This window comes from Tachypleus tridentatus, chromosome 10 (assembly GCF_004210375.1).
Source record: "Tachypleus tridentatus isolate NWPU-2018 chromosome 10, ASM421037v1, whole genome shotgun sequence".
Lineage (NCBI taxonomy): Eukaryota > Metazoa > Arthropoda > Merostomata > Xiphosura > Limulidae > Tachypleus > Tachypleus tridentatus.
The window spans coordinates 162,859,526-162,884,584 of NC_134834.1; the positions used below are offsets into that span (position 1 = coordinate 162,859,526).

A 25,059-nucleotide genomic window follows, 5' to 3' on the forward strand; every position below is an offset into this window, starting at 1 on the left:
TTTCTTTCTGAGCTATGTCGTCTTTCTAATTCTTCCATGATGCCTTTGAATAGTAAAAAAACAAGAAATTAGCTTTTTTTTTTCATGTGCACAAAACTGGCTCCTGTGTTCAAACCATGTATAAAGAGGATTCGTAGAACACAACAGTGGCTTCATACGCCAACATTAGACCTACAGGTAAGCTGGTTGCATAGACAGGCTATGCCCGGCCATTCACCCCTGATGTGACTTGTATTTCTGCTTACTTTACGAACTTAGTTCTGGACAGCAAAACTGAAATTAACAATGTTAAACAGGTATATTTGGAGTTTATTAATTTTAAAAATAGAATAGCAGTAGGTATGTTCACTTTCAGCTGATTACAATAGCCGTTTACATAAAGTCATTCCTAATATTACACGTCGACGCAGACACGAATAGTTATGACATTAATTTATATTGATGTATTTGCTAGCTAACTGTGGCAATTACTCAAGAGCAGGCAGTAATACGTATTTTCTAGGTTAAATTATTCCTCAAAAGTTTGGAAATTTTTGTGAAATCAACAAAATTATTTGTCTTTGGAATGAAACCTCTTTATTTTTTAGTTTACTTATTGCTGCATTTTCCTATCTCTACTTCCTAGTTTTCATTATCTTACTAAAAATCGCGCCCTTTGAAGTCGCGCTTGCCATTTTTAGCTTCTTGAACACGAGCTGGTCAGTTCTGGGGTCATTGTTTAAACGATTTAGTCAGTCATTTATTTGGACACCTAATTCTCATACGCACGTATTCTAAGTAACCCACAGCACCAAACTGTTACGCAGTCTTAAGCAGGGAAAGGCCACTGTGAAGAGGAGTTCAATGACCTCAAAACCAGCAAACTCAACCAACCAGTCGATTCAAGGGTCATAAGCTTATAGCAGCAATTTCGCTTTAGCTTCTACTGAAATAATTATTACGAAAATCCGTTTAAATCACATGTAAAACAATCACAAAGTGTAAAAAATAATTTATATTTTATCATTTCTCAAACTTAACATATTTTGTGTAAGCACTGTTTGTTTGCTTTTACAAACATTAGTAACAGTGTTTTCTGGATAATATTATTGCGCAACAAAAATAACAACATATTTCTAGTTTTACTTGCAACGGATCTGGAAAAGTTTAAATAAGTTCACATAATTAGTTCAAAGGTTAGAACTACATTATATTGAGTAGCTAAATGTACTGCAATTGTCCTATATAATTAATAATATAGTTAACACTTGTTAAAATCGACCACACGCACGCGCGCATACATCAAAAGTAATCATTTTCTTAATACTTATATTTTAACAGCTAGACTACTCAGTAGACGCATTTCGAAACTTTTTGTTTGTTTCTTTTATAGCAGTACCAATATCAGCTTACACAAGAAACTTAACTCTACTGACTGCTGCTAAAAATAGCAAACTAGCTTTCAAGCTTCCTTTTTTTCATAACAACAGAACTCTGATAAGTTTGACCCGAATTTAAATAGTTTCTTTTTAAGACCGCAAGCTAGAAAACGAGAACATTGACGACTTTCTCTCTAATTCTTACTCTAATTCAAAAAGAAGTTAAAATATCTATCACCAACAAGGTCATTGACACCAAAACACTCACCCTTAGTACAGCTTCAGTCGTCAACTCTTCAGTTATGAGGTTTATAAAAAAGTGTACAAACATAACCAGTGAGCGGTGTTGGGAAGTTTCTTCATCAGGTTAATAATGCCAGCTTTGGAATGTAGACTCTGTTTTCTAAGAATTTGACAGAAGTTCACCTATACTGCAAGATAGAAACGTTGCGTATACACATTCTGAGGATTTTCTCGCTATGCAGACATTTACTCGCGAGTCGTTCACTTCATATCACAAATGCTGTGGGCGGAACTTGAGACGTGACGTGTAATGACGTCATAACAATAAACATCACATGTAAATTCATTAAGGTGTTTCGCGATATATTTTTCATTTTTTTGTAAATACTATTCATTTGAAATGCACGTTTGCAGGACCCGAGTTTAAGGAAGTCTGTAGAACTACGTTTTTTAAAAAATCTAATTATTGTGAGTTTACGATATTCTAAACACCCAGGTTTCATTTTTACTGACTAATTTAATTTATAAAGCGCATACAATAAACAGCTATGCACACGTACATAGTATTGTATAAAATGCATTATTGTGTGAAGGAAAATATATTAAGTAAACAGTTAACATTTATGATATAAAAAGTGTTGTTTATAATGTCGTCATGCTTTTCAAAACACAGGGAATTGGTGATAACGAATGACTAAACTACTAGTTTCTATGTTTTTCGAAGAAAGTTATATGTTATTGTTTATTTAGTGTTTATTTCATCAACAGTATTGGTTAAATACGTGTATTATAGTCCATGGATTTACAACGCTAATATCAGGGATTCGATTCTCCTCGGTGGCCTCAGCAGATAACCCGACGTGGCTTTGCTATAAGAAAAACGCAACACGTACATTATATTTTTTATTATTCTTATTTGTATATTATATGTCATTCATTATTATGATTATTTTGCATTTTAGCTTAGCAGATGGAATTAGGACTAACCTAAGCCTCTTAATTAAGTTGGATGAACCTGGTAAGATATTATTGGGATTACGGCTTAAAGTATCGCTGACGGCGAAGGTATCCAACTGATGAATCAATATATTACAATACCTGAAAGTGTTTATTATTTTATTTAGAGCACCATGTTAAATTGTATATGTATATATTAATTACTAGATTAACTGATATTTAGTTGTCACCTGTTTAAGTTACTCGCTATTATCAGACTTTTACGATAATTGTATCAGTATGTACAGAAACATTACTATTTATATGTCATTTAAGATATAATATGAACTGTAAAATAAAAATTTTATTTTTAACGCTTGCGTTTTCCTCATTCTGTTAATCTGTTTAATTATCTAATCATTATAGGAGCCCGACATGGTCAGGTGGTCAAGGCACTCGACTCGTAATCTAAGGGTCGCGGGTTTAAATCACCGTCACACCAAACATAACCCTGGGGGCGTTATAACGTTACGGTAAATCCTACTATTCGTTGGTAAAAGAGTAGCCCCGAAAGTGGGTGGAGATGACTAGCTGTTTTCCCTCTAGCCTTACACTGCTAATTTTGGGGCAGATAGCCTCTGTGTAGCTTTGCGCGAAATCCAAACCAAACCAAACCTAATCGTTATAGAGAAATAAAAATGGAAAGGACAAAAAAATCCATCTGTATTTCTTATAAATGGTATCTATAAAAACCGATAAAAATTAAAATTATGTTAAACTAATTGTTGAATGATATTTTAGAGAACGTACAATTATAAATGAAACTTGGTATATATTTAGTGTTGAGTTTTTTTTTCTGATTTGTTCCGCAGTTTTCAGAATCTACGCTGCGCAGTCATTGTGTTTCGATAACTTTACAATAACCCTGAAACTTCGCATGTATTAGATTATAGTTTAACAGGAGGAACCAAATGGAACTTTATAATCGTACCAAAAATAACGCTACTTAAAAATATATTTCATATTTCAAATTTTGTTGTTTACATCACTTCATCATTTACTCTAAATAGCTTCTTTCTCTTTTTGTTTCCAAGCACATTGTCTATATTTTACCAATATCTTTGACTCATTTGAAAGTATTTTATTTAATTATGGCAAAGAATGGATAACGTTATTCTGTTAATTTGAATAAACCTATTATACCGCTTGTGTTTTAATATTTCCCTGCAATTAGCATGGTGAATTTTGCTTTTTGTTACGCGACTGTAAATATAAAAGTTTAAATATTTCATGAAAAACTATATCTTTTAATTACAGGGTGGTTTATTTGTGTCGTATCAAGCTGGGTTATTGTTTGCCTATCTTCTATGACTGCTAACTGCGCCATGTATTATTTTCTGTTTAGTATACTATGGCTCGGCCAGGGTGCGTAAGGTTTAATAAACTCCCATACTAGGTAACATAGATTATTGAAACCGCCATGCTAAGCTCCACTACAACACTTGGAGGTGCTGTTTCCCTCCTAATATTCTGCCGACATAAAACTCATAACAATCATCAAGGGTAGAATTCGTACTTACTGAGTGCTGATTTCTAAGAAAGCAACAGGTTACCAATCTCATAAGATGGCCTGGCATGACATAGTGGTTAGGGCACTCGACTCGCAATCTGAGACGACAGTGCCAAAAGGCATCGATTTCATCCTGAGGTACAAAGCCAGCAATGACTCTCTCATTTTATTATTATCCTTATGTGTAATGTAGTGAGTTAACATAAACATTGGATAGAAATAAATATAAATATAAAAGTGTCGTTATTAAATTGAAGAAAGTAATAATATTTATATTAGCTAGTAATAAAATATAACTTATAAATTTATTTTGCTCTTTAAGTAAATGAACTTTGACTCAAAAGATACGACCACGAATAAAGGGGATACGTGCAAGACTTTAGCTTGAAGATTTAAAATATCTTCGTGCCAGCAACAGAAACTCAGTAGCTGTGAGTGATACTTGTAATATTGTTCCATAAAGCAATTTAATATGGCAACAACTGTTTGGACAGTGGCAAGTTTACTGACCTACAATGCTAAAAACCGAGGTTCGATCCCCCGTGGTGGAGACAGCAGGTAGCCTAATGTGGCTCTGCTTTAAAAAAAACAGACAATTGTCTGATAAACTAGAAGGAACTATTTTGGGAAGGCTTTATACACTTTTGTTAAAAGGAATGAACATGAATTTAGAGATTGCTAAACTTGCTTCAGAATGATGTTGGCATTAAAAAGAAAATGAAAACAATGAATTTCGGCAACAACAGTACATCTTCAAGAGATTATGACGAGCTTGAGAGAGATGGTATGCCAAACATTGACGAATTTATCCCTAAATGTTTTCAAATAAAACTGGGATCCTCTGCTAACAGAAAATGTTACTAGATATATGAAAAAGGAAGACAAAAAAACTCGGTGTTCAGAAACACATGTTTCTAAAGCCATCGGCTTGGAGTGATGTGGTTTTTCACGAATTATGGGATGTGTTCAGAACACTCTGGAATTGAGTATTCGAAAAGGATAATATATACCCAAACAGAAGAGAAAGTACTTAGATATTCAGAACAGTTGTTCTGAATGGTTTTCTCTAAACCAGGTTATTAGATAAATGAAAAGTAGATCAAGTTACAGTTACATTTCACTGTGAAATCCTAGATAAATGAGAATTCAAGGTTCTTCTTTCAACATTTGTGAAAGCAATTGAAAGAAGCTAGTCGTCAACAGCTTTGCAACAAAATTTCAAAGCTGAAATTCTGCAGCATTTGGTACAGATGGACTAACGGAACTAGAAAATCCCATGTCTCCACACCAGCTGTCTTTAAATGTCTTCAGAAACAAAAAAGGATTTTTTTTAAATTTCGCGCCAAGCTACACGAAGGGCTATATACGCTAGCCGTCCCTAATTTAGCAGTGTAAGACTAGAGGAAAGGCAACTAGTCATCACCACCCACCGTCAACTCTTGGGCTACTCTTTTACCAACGAATAGTGGGATTGACCGTCAAATTATAACGCCCCCACGGCTGAAAGAGCGAGCATGTTTTGTGCGACAGGGATTCGAACTCGCGATTCTCAGATTACGAATTGAACGCCTTGACCCACCTGGCCATGCCGAGCCACTAAGGATCTACATGAAGCATAAACAAGATATTCGATAAATATTGTATTACAGCTATCAGTATTATAAATAATGTAGGAAAAAATGTAATTCACAATACAGGACTTTTTTATTATTTTTTTTGCTCTAGTTCTGAATTGCATATTTACAAAACATATTGAAGAAAAGAGAATTCGAAGTTGAGAATAGAAGCAATAAGGGGTGTTGTTTGGAAACTGAAAAGATCTGATGGTTCTCTTTTCTCACATATTACCTGTATCAAGAGGTTATTAGTTCTGACTTTTCTGAATCACAGGTTTTTGTTCTGCAAATTCTAGGCAACAAGCACTAGACAATGGTAATCCTTTGGTTGATGGAATGCTGTGGAGTGGTACTGTTCCTTTAGGTGAGGTTATGTGTAATTACAGTTGTTTGTGCTTTCACGTATTTGGAGAATATACAGTCATATTCAAATGTCTGCAAACGTGCACTTGATGATGTTTCCACATGCTCTTCTACGTATATCTGCTTGACGTTGCTCATTTCTTTAAAAAGGTTTTCATAATATGAAATTTTTAGAGCAAATGGATCCATTAGTTTATAGATTCTACCTGCGGTATCTAGGGCAAAATATATTAATTATAAATAGTTACGTTATTCATTGCATGCTTCTAGCAATAATCGTAGTATCAAATGTCGAGATTCAGGGTACTAAAGATGATAGTATTCCTTGCTCTTGTTTAAAGTCCTTAAGACGATCGGAGGAACAGCTGGGAGGCTCTATTAATGAATCCATTAGTGGTGTCCTCACAGAATGAGAAAGATTAGATAAAATATAACATAAAGAAGATTTGAAAAGAATGACACACAAGGGAATGATTGGCACAAGCGAGCATTAGAAATCAAAGCCTGATACCTTGAATCTAAGCACAGAAACAATATGAAAGTACTCCAGCATTAAGCACTACAGCAGACAATAACCTCAATGACAAAAAGACTAGAGTATTTAGTAACCACAGTTTACCGACCTGCGTTTTAATGATATTTTATTTGGAAGGTTTCATGAAACTGGTGACCAGCATGTTTCAGAAATCCTCGAGAAACAAAGTTTATCGTATTTTGATTGAGACTGAATAATCTAGTAACAAAAGTTGATACTAGTAGATTGTTTGTTTTTAATTTCGGGCAAAGCTACACGAGAACTATCTGCGCTAGCTATCCCTAATTTAGCAGTGTAAGATTACAGGGAAGACAAATAGTCATCACCACTCACCGCCAACTCTTGGGCTACTCTTTTACCAACAAATAGTGGGATTGATCGTCACATTATAACGCCCCCACGGCTGAAAGCGCAAACATGTTTGGTGTGACGGAGATTCGAACCCGCGACATTCGGATTACAAGTCAAGTGCCTTAATCACCTGGCTATGCCGGACCTATGCAGCATGAGAAAAACACCGTACGAAATCCAGAAAAGAGGAAAACATTTTTTCCTCGATATATATATATATATATTTGATTTTAAAAGCACATTAAATGAAATTAGCATACAAGAAGCATGTCCATATCTTTATATTATATTGTTGTTTGTGCTATTACTATGTTTTTTACAACATTTCCGTCTTAGGCTAACTTGAGATCATGACAGAAATACAGCTGACTTTGACTGAATGTTTGTCATGTAAGTTACGAGCCACGCGAAGCGAAACGGTAAAAAATGAACAAGTTCATTAATTATTTAGAAAATAGAATCAAGGAAGAACTAATATTTTTTAAGTAATGAAAGTTCGCGGTACACATGGTTTAAAGAGACAGGGAACGAGGTACACAGTAAAACGAGTTAGCAGACCTTGAACTCAGGCAAGTCTACCTGTCACAACTACACTTAACAGAATTCTTAACTGGTGGATCTTTCCCAACAGACTACAATACTATCTTTGCGTGAGATTGATCTGTTTTATCTCCGATACCACAGGGGCCTGGCATGGCCTAGCGCGATAAGGCGTGCGCTTCGTAATATGAGGGTCGCGGGTGCGCGCCCTCCCAGCCATGGGGGCGTTATAATGTGACGGTCAATCCCACTATTCGTTGGTAAAAGAGTAGCCCAAGAGTTGGCGGTGGGTGGTGATGACTAGCTGCCTTCCCTCTAGTCTTACACTGCTAAATTAGGGACGGCTAGCACAGATAGCCCTCGAGTAGCTTTGTGCGAAATTCCAAAAACAACAACAGCAACCGATACCACAGGATCTTGAATTGTTGCAGTTTTTTTTAATACTTTATTGGAAGACTAGATACATATAGTGAAGCCATCCTCCCAAAACATAACCACAACTATGTAGTATTCACCACACATTTTGGAATTTGCGGCACAAATTAATAACAAATCAACATTCATTATATGTGCTATGTTTCACGTGGATCAGAATCAGTGGTGAGCTGGCGTAAGATTATTAAAAAAAAATACTCCATACCTGCAGCTGTAGCGAACCACAAATTCTTGAATTTATGGCACAAAATAGCGCTAAATCATTTGTTAAGTTTCATTTAGACGAGAGGCAGTAGGAGGTCTGGAGAGAAGTTAGCTCATCTACAAAAAGTGCTCTATAAATCTAGTTGTAGTGCAGCGGGACCTCTATAGTTTGAGGTACAAAAAATTAAATCACGTGCAATGTTTCATTGAATCGGAATTAGTTGTGGGGGGATTGGAGTGAAGTTAGTAGAAATGCGAGAAGTAATTTACTGAGGCTCGTCGTTTTCCTATAAATTCAATTTTGGTCATCTCGTGACAAAAAGATAAAACAGGCGACTGCCCTGCATTTGTTCCTTGTTATTTCTTCCTTTCATTTTTTTTATCCTTCGTTTGGTTAACGATAAGTTTGTGGAGTTACAATGCTAAAATCATAGGTTCGATTCTCTGCACTGGACAGAATAGAACTAAACCATTTAGTATCTTCACGCTAGAAGCAACAACTGTTCTATTTTTTTTAACTTCAAAATCCGCAACTACATCTGTAATTACAAAGGTTTTTGGCAAAGCTTCTCGAAATGTGACGTATTTTGATAAAGGTTGATTTTAAAAATTTAGAATCTACTTAACTTTGATTAAGGTGTGTACATGGTCCACATTAACGAGAATATAATTAATCACGACGTTAAATCATGTATATCTAAAGTGTTAAAACTACATTTATCTGTACATAACTCAAAAAAACATCACTCATGAAGTTAGTCTAATGTGCTCTGCAATGTTTACATGAGTGGCAATATAGGTTATCTGCATTTTATTTTTCGGTTTGTAATCGACCCCTCGACATTTTGAACAAGAGGTGAGAGGTCTGCTAATTAGGATAAAAGTTAGCCCACTACAATTCAGAACGAGGCACTTTAAGCAACTGGAACTACTGAATTTTCGTTGTATTACAAAGGTCGTTCTCTTACATTATCCCAGGGTCGTGGTACGTCATCTAGTTGAGAGACAATTCTTTTTAGTAGTAATTTCAATTTTTGCGTCCCCGAGTACAGGTTTGTTTTTGTTTGTTTGTTTTGAATTTTGCGCAAAGCTACTCGAGGGCTATCTGCGCTTCCCGAGTACAGGACCGCTCCTTGCAATCCAGATGAGTGAGCTAAAAGGTTAACTCACTAGTTCTTGAAATAAAGTGCTTTTAAGAACTTAAATCTTTTGTCACTCAAACATTATTACATACATCATAAAAGGATTGTTGCACTTCAGGGTTTAAAAATACTATGCAGTGTATGGATAACGTATAACCTGGTGAACCATGACATATGTTATTACCGTAATGATACGTGTGTGAAATTACGTCACAATAAGAATTACGATGATTGTAATAAAATCACTGTTAATTGGCCCAAATTAATGTTACTGCAAGATTATCGTAAAATAGCATCTCAAATACCCTTTATTTATTGTACTTATCGCCTATTCATTTAAAAAAAAAATTATGTTTCCATAGTTTAAACTTTCTGTATCATAGACCTTTACATGTCGCGATCACTGACGCAGACAGGTTTTCGATTAAAACATTGTGTATGTTGTACGTCAATTACCCCGACTTTGTTTTTTCTTTACAGTAGTATTTTCTCAATCTCGTATAGTCTGGTGGTTAGGAAGATCATCTCGCAATGTGAAAATCAGGGGATCCAAGTCTCTGTTACCGGACATATTCACCCTTTCGTTAGTAAAAATTAAAAATCAAACTGAGTGCCTCAAGGATAAAGTTTGATGAGTTAATATATATATATATTTCACTCTTAAAATTACAAACTATTATTGTGATGGTTTTAGTATGTTTTGAATTTCGCTTAAAGCAACAAGAAGAATAGCTACGTTAGACGTTCCTAATTTAGAAGTGATAGACTAGAGAAAAGGCAGCTAGTCAACACAACGCACCCACAGTCAGCTTTTGGGCTACTCTTTTTGCCAACAAGTAATGGGATTGACGTCACACTACAACGCTCCCGAGGCTGAAAGAGCGAGTAAGTTCGGTGACGGGAATTGGAACCCGCGATCCTCAGGTTGCAAGTCGAGCACAGCGCATTGTACTGCGTGTGATACGTTTATGTTTACACACGGAACAAGTATAGTTGGTTTCACCTTAAACACCGAAAACTGGGGAAAAATTCGTCGTCAATAAGCATAAAGTTTATGATGAAACTTACAATTTGGAAGTTTTGGATTCAAAATCAGAGGTGTTTAAATTTGAATTTCAGATCTATTTTTCTTCTCTCATGTGTCACAGTCTGAGAGGCCTTTCGTTAATTCCAGAACTCGTCAGTTGTGATAGACAATAATAGACAAAGGTTTATTTTTAGTTCTTGTTTATTTGTCATTTTATTCTAGTTAAGGGGACTGACCATCTTCAATCACGAGATGAATGCACGTTCAAAACTAAAAGGTTATAAGCGATGGTTAAAAAAACTTAACGAAAATGACGTAGCTGTGAAAGACGTGAAACAAATATTAGAAGGATGGGTGTAACATCGGTGAAGAATGGGAACCGAAAGAAGCAAACTATGTGGATGACCGTTGGAAGTGGTCAGACAATTAATCCGTCGGTCCTCGAGATAAATGTAGTCAACTAGTAAATTTGGCTGCGGCGAAGCTTATGACTAGAATCATCTAGTGGAAGCGACATAAAATAGAGGGCCAGTAAATGACCTGCAGGGGGGTAAGGCTTCACGAGGGTTTCTCACTGATATGAGAGCAAATATGACGTCTTAATTCAGAAAACAGCAATAAACATAAAGGCTTCAAGAGATAATGAATAAACGGCGGAAAGAAGATACAATAATAGAGTTTAACATGATAAGTGAGGTCAAGAACATAATGTCCTAGAAGATAATAAAAGTTGGTAACAACAGAAAGTGCGAGTCTTTGTAAAACACGGATGGGTTAAAGCCTTTTATGTGTATAAAAGTCAACACTATTACAGCACTAGAAAAAACAGTGGCTGTGGTGACTACAGGTGGAGTATTAGGAAAACTGAAATCCATATAGAACCATATAAAGTAGGAGTACCACAAGGCATCATATTCCTGAGGTCAAGGCTTGTATAAAAATAAAATTTAGGTAGACAGTCTCCAAGAAGGTTCTGGGTCTCCGGTCGCTCCACTAGTCAGGAATGCACCCGGAACACCGAGGTATTCTTACGATTTAAATACCAAACTTAACTGAATACAGAAGTAAAGAGTTCAAAAGGTGCATGTCACCCAATCAAATATCCGAAATGTAAAAAAAAGCCCAGAAGTCCCTGATCCAGTTGAAGCTCCTCCACAATTTTTCCTGAAAGGTTATTTTTATACGCAATAACTAAGAGTTACGGTTAAATGTCAAGAGCTGGTGAAGTACTAAAAACCAACAAGCCTAAAATGTTTTCCCCGGAATGGATTAGTTAAAGGAAATATAGAAAAACCTACAGTTCAAGTGACTTTTGTCAGTTTAGAGTTAGTTTTTTTTTAAAGCACAAAACCGTACAATGTGCTTTTTGTATTGTGCCCATTTGTTAGAAGATTGCGTTTCAAATAAAGACATCAAAATATAAAATCTGAATTTAAAAAAAAACGTCGCCATTTAAAGAGTGTGTGTGTGTTTTTCTTATAGCAAAGCCACATCGGGCTATCTACTCAGCCCACTGAGGGGAATCGAACCCCTGATTTTAGCGTTGTAAATCCGGAGACATACCGCTGTTGTAGCGGGGGGGCCCATTTAAAGAGGTGAACGGAGGATAAATTTAGTGGCGACATTGTAGTTTGATCAAGATTAGTAAAGAAAAGAAAAAGTACACATCTAAAGTACAAAATAAATAAGATAAAACAATAACCTTCAGTATCCTTTATACGTTCGGAAAGTGTTTAACAGATATAAAAGCTTATCAGTTATTCAAGGCAATAACCTGCTGTAGGCCTATGTGTTGTAGAACATTTCTTCAATTTTTCCACGAACTTCAATCAACCTCTGTTTGTGTTATCAGTTTAATAGTGTTTAAGATACACCAAAATAAGAATTCACAAAATAATTGTCTGTAGAATAAATAGTCGTAAGTTAGCTAGAAAATAATTATATAACATATCTTATACAATGTGATTGTTTATTTGTTTTTTAATTTCTCGCAAAGCGACACGAGCGTTATCTGCGCTAGCCGTCCCTAATTTTCCAGTGTAAGATTAGAAGGAAAGCAGGTAGTCATCACCAACCTCCGTCAACTCTTAGGCTACTATTTTACCAACGAATAGCAGGATTGACCGTCACAATATAATGCTCCCACGGCTGAAAGGGCGAGCATGGTTGGGGCGACGGAGATTCGAACCCGCGACCCTCACATTACGAATCGAACGCCTTAACCCACCTGGCCATGCTGGGCCTTAATTACATATGCACATAATTAATTTAGTGCTTTGACCCTGGAACAATTTATATATTGGGGATTCTGAAAGCTATTGAACAAAACTGTAACTCTCGTATGAGGTGAAAACCACGTATTCGGTTGTTATGTTGAAACATGTTAATAAAACAAAACTAGCATCAATCTCTGTTTATCTCTTTAAGTGAAAGAATGTTTTAACCACAGTGCTTCCTACAATGTTTACAATGAGCTTACCATGAAACGTTGAAAGTATACAACCTGAAAAGCAAGTCAAGCTACCCGACACTACAGACTTTTTAAACTTCAATATCAAGAACAAACTGTTTCCTGAAGTGGCTAACGCTGTTTTCTCCCAATAAATTATTACTAGGAAAAGTAATACAGTCAGTGTGCAAGACTATCAAAAAACTACACATTTAAAAAAATCAATTCGTACACATGCAGTTTTTCATAAACACTTGACAAACATGCGAGGTTAAACGTAAACAGTGGGAATCTCTTAATATATCACCACGTGCACAGCACCCTGTTTCTGGGGGAGCCATTGTACCTAAAATTCCATTTACAAAATTCGAAAACAATTTTCACATCATGCTTAACAATGTTCATAATTTCTTTGTGTTGTTTGTTTGTTTGTTTTGCGTCTCTCGTGAAATTTTAATTGAATTGAATTTTTTTTTGTAATTTTGTTTCACGTTCATAAAAGAGTGCAGTCCATTTTCATTTAAGCCTATATCCTACATCACAAAGAAAATGTACAGTGTTTAGAAGAATAAAAAATGTTAGTTCGAAATTTTCTGGCATACTTAATGGATCTTTTTGAATTTTTCGATGTTGTTTTTATTTTTAAATGATGCATTGCGTAAACACGCTTTTTCAAACTGGCAGAAGTGAATGTTTTAGTTTTGTTTTTGGAATTTCGCTCAAAGCTACTCGAGGGCTATCTGCGCTAGCCGCCCCCAATTTAGCAGTGTAAAACTAGAGGGAAGGCAGCTAGTCATCACCACCCACGGCCAACTCTTGGGCCACTCTTTTGCCAACGAATAGTGGGATTGATCGTCACATTATAACGCCCCCACGGCTGGGAGGGCGAGCATGTTTGGTGCGACTCAGATTACGAAGCGCACGCCTTAACGCGCTAGGCCATGCCGGGCCCGGCAGAAGTGAAGCACGAAATAGATACAAAAATACGTTTACTAACTGATCTAAAATCTTCTGAGATTTAAAGTAAATCCTTTAATATTGTGCATGTTTAGCCTTATCTTGAGAATAGGCCAAAGGGAATTTTTTCAGGCATTTATTGTGTACATTTTTTTTTACTCTAATTATAATAAACCGTATTAACCATTTCCACATATTATCTGCACAATTAAAAAAATGTTCAATCAACTTTTAAGTCTAAATATGTAACTTTACTCGGCGTGTAACCAGTTAGAAACAAGTTTAAAATGTCGATGCACTTTCTACACTATATACAATTACATTGAGAAACGCCTAAAAATATTTTTATATCTCAAGCGACAAGCTTGAGGGCCTAAAACAAACAAAGAGATTACAACGTAGTAGAATTGACGATGCTAGTTAAAACCAGCGAAAAGTCAAAACACGTTGCAAATTAAAACCAGTGAAAAGTCAAAAAATTTTGCAAATTATTTTATACCACATTCTTAGCCGTTCTTGTGCTTTACAGATTGGGGAAAATAATACGATTGCACAAGCTACAAAATGTCTCACTGAAAACACCGTTAGCAAAACAACTCAAATACATTTTCTGTATTTCAAGATTGAGATGTAATTGTTACATTGGGAATGTTGTATCGATATCAACAACCTAAAACTCAATGTACTTCTGCAAGATTCTCAAAAGTGTTCTATTTCAATAGTACTTAAAACCAAAATTAAGAGCAAGAAATATTTTTACTTTTTGCTTTTGAAGTTCATTTTACTTTTGAAGTTCATACGTCAAGGTGTGCTGTAGCCTACAGAGTGCATAATTCGTTTCGTGATTCATGACATGCGCACATTTTACTAATATCACGACAATAAAACGTGCAACGTAAAGCGTCCCTTATATGACGTCATTTTAGTGTCTAATGACTAACGAACAGACGACACACTATTTCAGAATGATGCGATGATCCGGGCAATGTATAGGCAATGCAAACATAAGGAAATATGTTATGTGTGCAAATCTACACGGATTATGGATCTGTACATTGCGTCAACACACTCCCTTCGAGACGTTAAACACTTTTTAAGGTAATCAGAGTCGTCTGTTAAAAGCTATCATACCATATAGAGTCAAAGAATGTAACCTCTGACTCAGATGTTATCAATATGGAAATGAAAAGGACGAGAAGACATAATAGAAACTACTCACAGAACTTGAAATTTCAACATATACTATTCATACAAACAGTGATTAATTCTTGAAAGACAACAAATGGCAACTCTTTTATGGCTTTTTCCTCCATCTTCAATTTTCCTACTTCAAGCAACAACTTATTAGTGTTGCGGTGTTTTTCTTCACCTTCCATTCTGCTACTTTAAATAACAACGTTCTACCGTTTTTTCTCCGTCTTTCATTCTGCTACTTTAAATAACAGCGTTCTACCGTTGTTGTTTTTTCTCCATCTTCCATTCTGCTACTTTAAATAACAGCGCTCTACCGTTGTTGTTTTTTCTCCATCTTTCATTCTGCTACTTTAAATAACAGCGCTCTACCGTTGTTGTTTTTTCTCCATCTTTCATTCTGCTACTTTAAATAACAGCGCTCTACCGTTGTTGTTTTTTCTCCGTCTTTCATTCTGCTACTTTAAATAACAGCGCTCTACCGTTGTTGTTTTTTCTCCATCTTCCATTCTGCTACTTTAAATAACAACGTTCTACCGTTGTGGTTTTTTCTCCGTCTTTCATTCTGCTACTTTAAATAACAAATTACATATACTGAGCTTCCTAGTTAATGCTTGCAAATCTACTGTTTTGCAGAATTACATTTAATAAAAGTTACCCACCATCGACATAATATCTTCATTGTACAGCTTACCCGTTGGTGTGCATAAAGTTTACAGAATACAACAGTTTTGTAATCCGCAAATTAATACAGCGTCATTTCAAAATTATCCAGTTAATATATTTCACAATGTTTAACCAACATATTTTTAACACTTCTTTATCACATCCTACACTTACTACAGAGTTAATTTTTGTTACACATGTATGGTAAGAGGGGTTCCTCAATACCAGCGGACTTTAAATTCTTTTAAGCATGATTAGAGAAAAATTAATCAAACAGACTTTTCTTTCATTTTACTAGCTATATTTCTGTGCACCAGCAACACCAGGTGTGGACCGACGTACACCCGATTGGATTTTATTATTCATCAAGATCTCAACCAGCCTATCCTCAAACTGAGATTCTTCAGGTAGGTTGAAAGTAAATTAATCTATGCGACCTTGGGCGTGGACAAACACATCAACTGAAGGGGTTTGACCTCCTGAGTCTAAAACTAATTAAATCTCAAAGTGGTAAAAAAATAAATAAATAAACACAGGGGCATTCTATGCATCTCTGTGCCGTGGGTAATATATTTACAGTTTTGGTAATTTGTTTGTGCCTTGATAAATTTAGAAATATTTACTGGTTTTGTTTTTTACAAAGTGAAACATATATCAATCACTATATTTGTGTATATGCAAAATTATTTTGCAGAATATCGTTTGTAATTTAATAAGTATTACTATATGCTTTTTTTCCTTTTACTCACTTTGTAACCCATGTTCAATAACACCAATTCCACTACAATATCTTATTACATCTATTTATATCATTCTTTGTACTGCTTTAATAAAGTAAATGTCAAAGTCCCCTTGCAACAAGTATCACTTATTAGGTGATATAATGTTCTTTTTAAAGGGGTCATTGTTTTAAAGAATTAGCCATCATTTAATGATTTTTATGCAACCAATTACAAAAATCAATTTTTTAATATCTTTTAATTTCCAAAAGCAGATTACATGTTTATAATAATAATTTTATTTAAAGTATGAATTTTTAATTAAGCACGTATGGTTCGAGATGTTGAAAAATGTTCTGAATATAACAAGAAATTATTATTAAATATTAAAACACCTACGGCCTGGATTTTATTTATTTTTCTTCTAGCTATGTATATTCTGATAAAATATTTATTGAGTTACAACCAAAAAAAAGGAATGTCGCTCTGATTCAAACTCAACAGGTATCAAAAACTGGGGCACAAATTTTTCGTTTAACGCAAAACTTCACACAAAAGGCTATCTGCTCTTTATCTGCAGGGATGATCGAACCCTCAACTTTACCGTTGAGTCTCAAAAGGAAATTAAGAATGCTTAATTTGTATCAATAATAAAAAAACGTGTCTGTGTAAACGCCATAACTAGAAACCTGAAATGTTTTACATTTACTAAGTGGATCCTAGGAGTATGCACCTGGGTATTATTATTACTTATCCACGTGCATGCGCATCTTTCTGTGAAGTAACAAAGCGATAAACCACATAGAAAAGAATATGTGGTCGTCGTAGCACCTAGAGCAAAAAATTTAGAAATCTAAAATTTTGCACCCATACTAAGTGGACTCTGAGGGCGTACACCTGGTCATTATTTCCTAATTATGTGTGTGCGCGCACACGAAATTTTTATTCAAAAACCCACATAGAAAAAAATGTGATTGGCACAGCTCCAAGAGAAAAGAGGCTATAAACCTGAAATTTTGCACCCATACTAAGTGGATCCTGAGGATGTGCACCTGAGTATTATTACTTATCCACGTGCTGGCGAGCATGTACGTCTTTTAAATGGACTCTTAACAACAATATTAGGTTATTCTTTCATCGCTAAGCAAAATGACAAAGAAGCCGTAGTTGAAACGCATTGTTACCAAACCACACTGGCATTTCCGTACATTAAAAGTTGTATATACAGAACCACTTTTTTTTTTAAGCTTTTTTCTCTAGACTATCCATTTATAAAGATGTGCACGAACGTGTCTGTCTGTGATTTATATCTAATTTTAATATAAGGAACCATTTCTTCAATTATATTATTATTATAATACAGAATGCCTGCATGCCTGTCTGTGATTACTTGGGAAAACAACCAATATTGTCTAACCTTAAGCGCTGTCACGGTAAAAATTTCGTAATAAATTTGATAAAATGTGATATCAAATATAAATGTAAAATATTAAACGTAATGATAAGGTTCTTTGACAATAAAGTTTTCTTAAGTTACAATATTTTATGTTACTGGAAAATAAAAATGTTTAAAATATTTTTGACTGTTCTTATATATATTGTTTGTTTTCTGAATTTCACACAAAGCTACTCGACGGCTATCTGCGCTATTCGTCCCTAATTTAGCAGCGTAAGACTCGAGGGAAGGCAGTTAGTCATCACCACCCACCGCCAACTCTTGGGCTACTTTTTTACCAACGAATAGTTGAATTGACCGTGACATTTATATGCAAAAACGGCTCGTTTGGGTTGAGAAAATATTTTACATAGAAGGTTGAAACGTTGTTCGCTCTTCTATGTAAAATATTTTCTCAACCCAAACGAGCCGTTTTTGCATATATATTTCTCTACAAGTGGGTTTTCTCGTCATCACTGACCGTGACATTATAATGCCCTCACAGCTTAAAGGGAGAACATGTTTGATGAGAAGGGCATTCGAACCCGCGCCCCTCGGATAACAAGTCGAACGTCTTAAGCCACCTTGCCAAGCCAAAACACATTTAACATGAAATAAAATTCGCTGCATATTTTTAATGTTAATGTGTTATGTTTATGGCTTGAAAATTTATGACTACAATATAATTAATCAGAGGTTGGGATACGCTGTTTTTAACGCGTGTGTGTTTTCTTATAGCAAAGCCACATCGAGCTATCTGCTGAGTCCACCAAGGGGAATCGAGCCCTTGATTTTAGCGTTGTAAATCCATAGACTTACCGCTGTACTAGCAGGGAGCGTTTTAAATGCAGTCCTTCCTCATGATTTTGTTTATTCACTTAGCTTCGTTTGGATGTAATTATTTACTTTCACTATATATATACACACACACACACACAGTCATAAATGATCGTTTTTTGTGTTTTTTCAACTACATGCGCCGCAGTATTTATTATTATTATTGCTATACCTTGTTAAAGTAAGAGCTTGTAATTGAGAAAGAAATATACATATGCCTTTCACTATCAGGTTTGTCAAAAGCAAAAGAAAATAGATAGTTTCTCTTGCTTTCCGGAGTATGTCACCGGACTCATATTGTTAAAACCCAGGTTTCGATACCCGTGGTGGGTACAGCACAGATATCCTATTGTGTAGCTTTGTGCTTAATTCTGAACAAACAAAATCACATGTAGCCCACTGCATAGCTTTGCGCGCGCACACGTGTGTTTTTTACTAGAAAAGCCACGTTAAGTTACTTGTTGTGTCCCCAAGTGGAATCAAAACCCTGATGTAAGCGTTGTAAATCCGTAAACTTTCCGCTTCCCTATCGGAGGACTTGCAGTTACCAAACAAACAATATAATATTTCTTAGTTATCGTTACCATGACTACGCCGATCTATTTTGAAAAATGTATAACCAACCAGTTGTTTAAGCCGTAAACTTTGTCGCATTAACATGATTATTATTGTCGTCACGGACATTAAATCTTTTATTGAGTTAAGCCTAAACGATCTGGTAAAAAGTGAAATGCATGAGAACAAGACTGAAAGGTCAATGACACTAAGCATATGCTCACCTAAAGGCGCCAATTCCAAAGGTGTTCACAGCAGAAGGCGAAACAGGATATCAAGTATCTAAACTTACATTCTATATCTCATTTAAATATATACTTTGATTTTATCATTTCACTTACAACTTCTAAGATCTTAAATAGGTTGAGCACCACATTGACTATAACCTATTCCCCACCACCAACACCCTGTTCTGGTTAGAGTTTTGTTGAGGTTTATTATTAGATACGCACGTGTAGTTATATAGATCAAATAGGCTGCTATCTACGCTTCTACATGCTGTAACACGTGCATATTTGTGTGCTATTAATAGTAGATTAATTATATTTCTTATAAGGTCAAAGAAAATTATCGCACAGGGACGAGGATGTTAAATATTTGTTAATTTGAAAGGTAGCTTAAGGCTATATTATTATGTTTGTTCCTACTGCTATCCAAGGGTTATAGGTTCGAATCTCCGTTACACCAAACATGCTCGCCCTTTCTGCCGTGAGGGCATCATAATATTACAGTCAATCCCACTATTCGTTGGTAAGAGAGTAGCCCAAAAGATGACGGTGGATGACGATAACTAACTGCCTTCTCTCTACTCTTACACTGCTAAATTAAGGACAGCTAGCGCAGATAGGCCCTGTGAAGCTCTGTTCGTTATTCAAAACAAACAAACCAAACCTACTGCTAACATTTTACAGCCGCCATGTCTTAAATGTAGTGAAATATTTATTTATTAATATTTCTTTGTACTGTAAAGTGAAATGTGGCATCGTGTTTTTGACATTTTCAGCTACAGTTAATAGTATTTTGTTCTTGTAAATATATATACATTGAAACTCCTCTAAGCGGCCACCCCTTGAAAGCGGTCATTCAATCACAGTCCCTTTTTTTGTTTACATAATCCCTAATTATGCCACCTTCAGGACTGAGACAAACTGGCCTGATTAGAGGGGTTCCACAGTATGCCACGCTTTGGAAACAATTGATAAAATTGTTTATGTGACACGTTTAAATAACTGGAAAACGTGAACAGAGAAACCAAGGGTGAAACGAAATATCTATATTGGGGGTGCAGGACTAAATTTTATTGATAAAATAGCAAGCTTTGAGTTTTAGTAAAACAATCGGCATTTCCGAATATTATTAAACAAAGCATGGCCAGGTGGTTAGGGCACTCGACTTGACATCTGAAGGGCACGGGTTCGAGTCCCCCCTCACATCAAAACATGCTTACCCTTTCAGCCGTAGCGCATAATAATGTGACGGTCAATCCCACTATTCGTTAGTAAAAGAGTTCCCAAGAATTGGCGGTAGGTGATGATGGTTACCTGCCCTCTGGTCTTACACTGCTAACTCATGGACGACTAGCGCATATAGCCTTCCTGTAGTGTTGTACGAAGTTCAAAATAAAACAAATAAATTATGGTAAATTACTAAACCTATGAGAACATTCGGGGTATTATGGTCCACCACAAGATGCAATTAAGCATTTTATCAGCTTTTGCCAGTTATTTGCCGAATTTTTCTTCGTATTTTCGTTCTTTGCCTGAAGATTCGCCGCAACAAGGAATTGTCTCCCGCTATTCTTTCCCTCCTAACCGGATATAAAATTGGGTCTGTGCTGACAAATGGAATATTTGTGGGAGGCGAATCCTTCCAGGTCCCTAAGAAAAATGGAGTAAATACATAAATTATTATTATTTAGGAGACTGCTCAAGCGCAACACTGGCTTCAAGTACAAGTTTGAAGTAAGGATCGTGATTATATGAATCTTTTAAAAGTACCTCAGCTATTTCTCATCATATGCATTATTTTCCTTATCGACAAAAAACGAGTGCAAATATATCCTTTTGTCACGACATTTCTTTTAGTTGGGTATATAAAGTATATAATACCAAGATCAGACACGCATTCCAAACACTGCAAGTTTTTCTTACGCCATATATTTTCATAAAATAATTGTTTAAAATTTTATTACTAAAATCACAAAAATAGTGAGCATCTATAATATGAGATTTTTGTTTGTTTGCATTTAGAATTTTCATGTAGTTACCCAAGGTATATTATCTGCGAAGAACCATCCCTAATTTCAACTACTGTAATGATTATAAGGAAGGCACCTAGCAAACAGCACTCACCATTAACTCATGCTTCATCGAATAGTAAAAGTTGACTGTTAAGATTATAACGCATTACAGGCTAAAAATGCAGAGAGCGTTTTGGCTGCAACGAGATACGAACCTTAAACCTTTATTCACCATTTGGGCATGCTAACTTCTAGACCATCATAATATAAGGCTACTCAATTCTAAAACAGTGATACAAACTCGGAATACGATCTATAGTTTATCTTTTTGTTTCCGAATTTCTAAAATGTAAGGAAATGGTTCGCGAGAAAAAAGTGCACAACCATTTTACAATAATAATAAAAGAAACACTACTAAACTGTAAAAGATATTTTTCCGAAATTTCTTACGCTTTTTGAATATTTATTTTCAACCTTCCACATATGAATACCAATACAATGGAGAAACAAAAAGACCAGCAAATATTACAAACCAGGAGCAAAATAGACGTACAAGACTCGAATGTACCAATCTGCATGCAAAACTCCACTATGTCAGAGAAGAAATCAAGATAACACACTGGGATAATAATTAAATAATATAAATTATATACGATAAAAAGTGATAAAGGAAGATTTCTGTTACCATCCAGTCAACCAAGAACAAAAGTCAATAAAACATTCAAATAGTTATTTCAAATTTCAATAGGATGGGTACATAACGCATCAGACTTCCATCAAGAAGACCCCCGATCGAATCTAGACTGCTTCCAACAGAGAAAATAGTTCTCGGGACTATACCAAAGACAATAGCAAGAAAAGCAACCGACATACATACATACATATATATATATATTATAAAAGCTAGTTAGCAATTAGCATATAATTGTTAAAAACAGTTATAAACAATTAGATATAGGTAGTCTAATAACCATGACAATGATTGATAGCCAATCAATACGACTTTAACGTAAATATTTAAGGGAAAATAGAAACCGGAGTGAATGAGAACCCAGAAACGCCCTGCTCCACTTTCGAAGAATCCAATTTATACATAGTTACGCTTTATTTGTTTTAAATTTTGCGCAAAGTTACTCGAGAGCTATATGCGCTAGCCGTCCATAATCTAGCTAGCAGTGAGGGATTGGAAGGAAAGCAACTAGTCACCACCACCCACCTCCAACTCTTGGGTTACTCTTTTACTAATGAATGAGTGGAATTGATCATCACATTATAACATACCCAAAGCAAAACATGTTTGGTGGGATGAGGATTCGAACTCGCAAACCCCAGATTGCGAGTCGAGTGCCCTAATCGCCTAGCAATGCTGGACTACCCAATTACAATATTTCATCATTATAACCAATGTTCTGAATACGTTATGTTTGTTCTTGAATTTTGCGCAAAGCTACACGGGCTATCTGCGCTAGCCGTCCTTCATTTAGCACTGTAAGGCTATAAGGAAGGTAGCTACTCATCACCACCCACCGCCAACTCTTGGGCTACTCTTTTATCAACGAATAGTGGGATTGACCATTACATTATAACGCCCCCACGGCTGAAAGGGCATGTTTGATGCGATGGGGATTCGAACCCGCGACCCTCAGATTACAAGTCGAACGCCTTAACCCACCTGGCCTTGATGGGCCACCCTAATACATGACTGACGAAAATTCAAATTCATTTATATGTTTACTGGTGCAGGTCAAGCAACACATATCAAAAGATAATTCAGTCGGTGTACAACGAATAAGCTTTCCGAGCTCAACAGATCTAGAGTACGTTTCCTTTTCCTCGGAATTGCGCCCAGCACGCAATTTCTTTTCTTTTATAGACAAAGAAACTTCTATTTAAAACTTAAAAAACCTAAATACTACCCCAAATCCAACCTTAGCTCTTGCTAAATGTGTGAAAAAAATAACAAAAAACTACAAATATGTAGGTTTAAGTTTTCACCATGCACAGCAAGTTTCAATGCTTACATATAATTGACAGCAGTTAAAAATAATCACGAATATTGTGATAATATCTTAGAATGTAGCTTTCGTTAATACATTAGTATATACTTTAACTTCTGAACTATAAGAAAGATGCATTTTTTTCTCAATCCCCAAGTTTTCTTTGTTAAACGTATGTCAATGCAGAATTGGAAATTGTCTTTCTTTAAAGAAAATATTCGTTGGATTTCATGCAAAGCTAGTATAAAATCATCTGTACTAAGCGCACCTAATAGTATAACATCATCTGTACTAAGCGCACCTAATTGTATAACATCATCTGTACTAAGCGCACCTAATTGTATAACATCATTTGTACTAAGCGCACCTAATTGTATAACATCATCTGTACTAAGCGCACCTAATTGTATAACATCATCTGTACTAAGCGCACCTAATTGTATAACATCATCTGTACTAAGCGCACCTAATTGTATAACATCATCTGTACTAAGCGCACCTAATTGTATAACATCATCTGTACTAAGCGCACCTAATTGTATAACATCATTTGTACTAAGCGCACCTAATTGTATAACATCATCTGTACTAAGCGCACCTAATTGTATAACATCATTTGTACTAAGCGTACCTAATTGTATAACATCTGTACTAAGCGTACCTAATTGTATAACATCATTTGTACTAAGCGTACCTAATTGTATAACATCTGTACTAAGCGTACCTAATTGTATAACATCTGTACTAAGCGTACCTAATTGTATAACATCATTTGTACTAAGCGCACCTAATTGTATAACATCATTTGTACTAAGCGTACCTAATTGTATAACATCTGTACTAAGCGTACCTAATTGTATAACATCATTTGTACTAAGCGTACCTAATTGTATAACATCTGTACTAAGCGTACCTAATTGTATAACATCATTTGTACTAAGCGTACCTAATTGTATAACATCTCTGTACTAAGCGCACCTAATTGTATAACATCTGTACTAAGCGCACCTAATTGTATAACATCATTTGTACTAAGCGCACCTAATTGTATAACATCATCTGTACTAAGCGCACCTAATTGTATAACATCATTTGTACTAAGCGTACCTAATTTTCAAATGATAAGCAGAGAGAAAGCAGCAACTTAACACCATCATCTACATTCGTGCGGTACTCTGATAGAATATTGGGATTTGACTATCACTCATATAATGAACTCACAGTCTCCAAGTGTGGAAGCTACTTTCTTGTTATTGGCGGTAACGGAATGCAAGTCATAGATCCACAGCTTTGCATGTAACCAGTTGACCCCTTTGAGTAAACTTTGAACAAGAATATTACAGTCTCACCATTGTAACTTGGAAAGTTTATCATAATTATCACTGTAAATAAGGCCCAGCATGATCTGGTGGTTAAGGCACTCGACTCGTAATTTGAGGGTCGCAGGTTCGAATCCCCGTCACGCCAAACATGCTCACCTTTTCAGCCGTGGGGACATTATAATACACATCAGTCCCAGTATTCGTTGGTAAAAGAGCAGCCCAAGATTTGGCAGTGGGTGGTAATGACTAGCTGCCTTCCCTCTAGTCTTGCACTGCTAAAGTAGGGACGGCTAAGCCCTCGTGTAGCTCTGTGCGAAATTCCAAAACAAACAAACAAACCACTGTAAACACACATAATGGTTGCAAGGGAAA

The 25,059-nt window shown here is 35.6% G+C and overlaps 2 protein-coding genes across 4 annotated transcripts in view; both read right to left on the minus strand.

Moving 5' to 3' along the window:
- The window catches only part of LOC143230812 (uncharacterized), a 148,624-nt gene extending 146,800 nt beyond the window's left edge, over window positions 1–1,824 (minus strand). Inside the window, exon 1 of one of the 2 annotated variants that reach the window (XM_076464986.1) lies at window positions 1,627–1,824. The gene's annotated coding sequence lies outside the window, so the exon portion shown is untranslated. The remainder of the gene's footprint in view (window positions 1–1,626) is intronic. The other variant, XM_076464984.1, reaches the window with a different exon arrangement.
- A 14,727-nt stretch (window positions 1,825–16,551) lies between these two features.
- The window catches only part of LOC143230813 (scavenger receptor class B member 1-like), a 53,033-nt gene continuing 44,525 nt past the window's right edge, over window positions 16,552–25,059 (minus strand). For both annotated transcript variants that reach the window (XM_076464998.1, XM_076464997.1), the window contains one exon: window positions 16,552–21,006. In XM_076464998.1, the coding sequence (XP_076321113.1) occupies window positions 20,923–21,006 (84 nt within the window). In that variant the 3' untranslated portion in view covers window positions 16,552–20,922. The remainder of the gene's footprint in view (window positions 21,007–25,059) is intronic.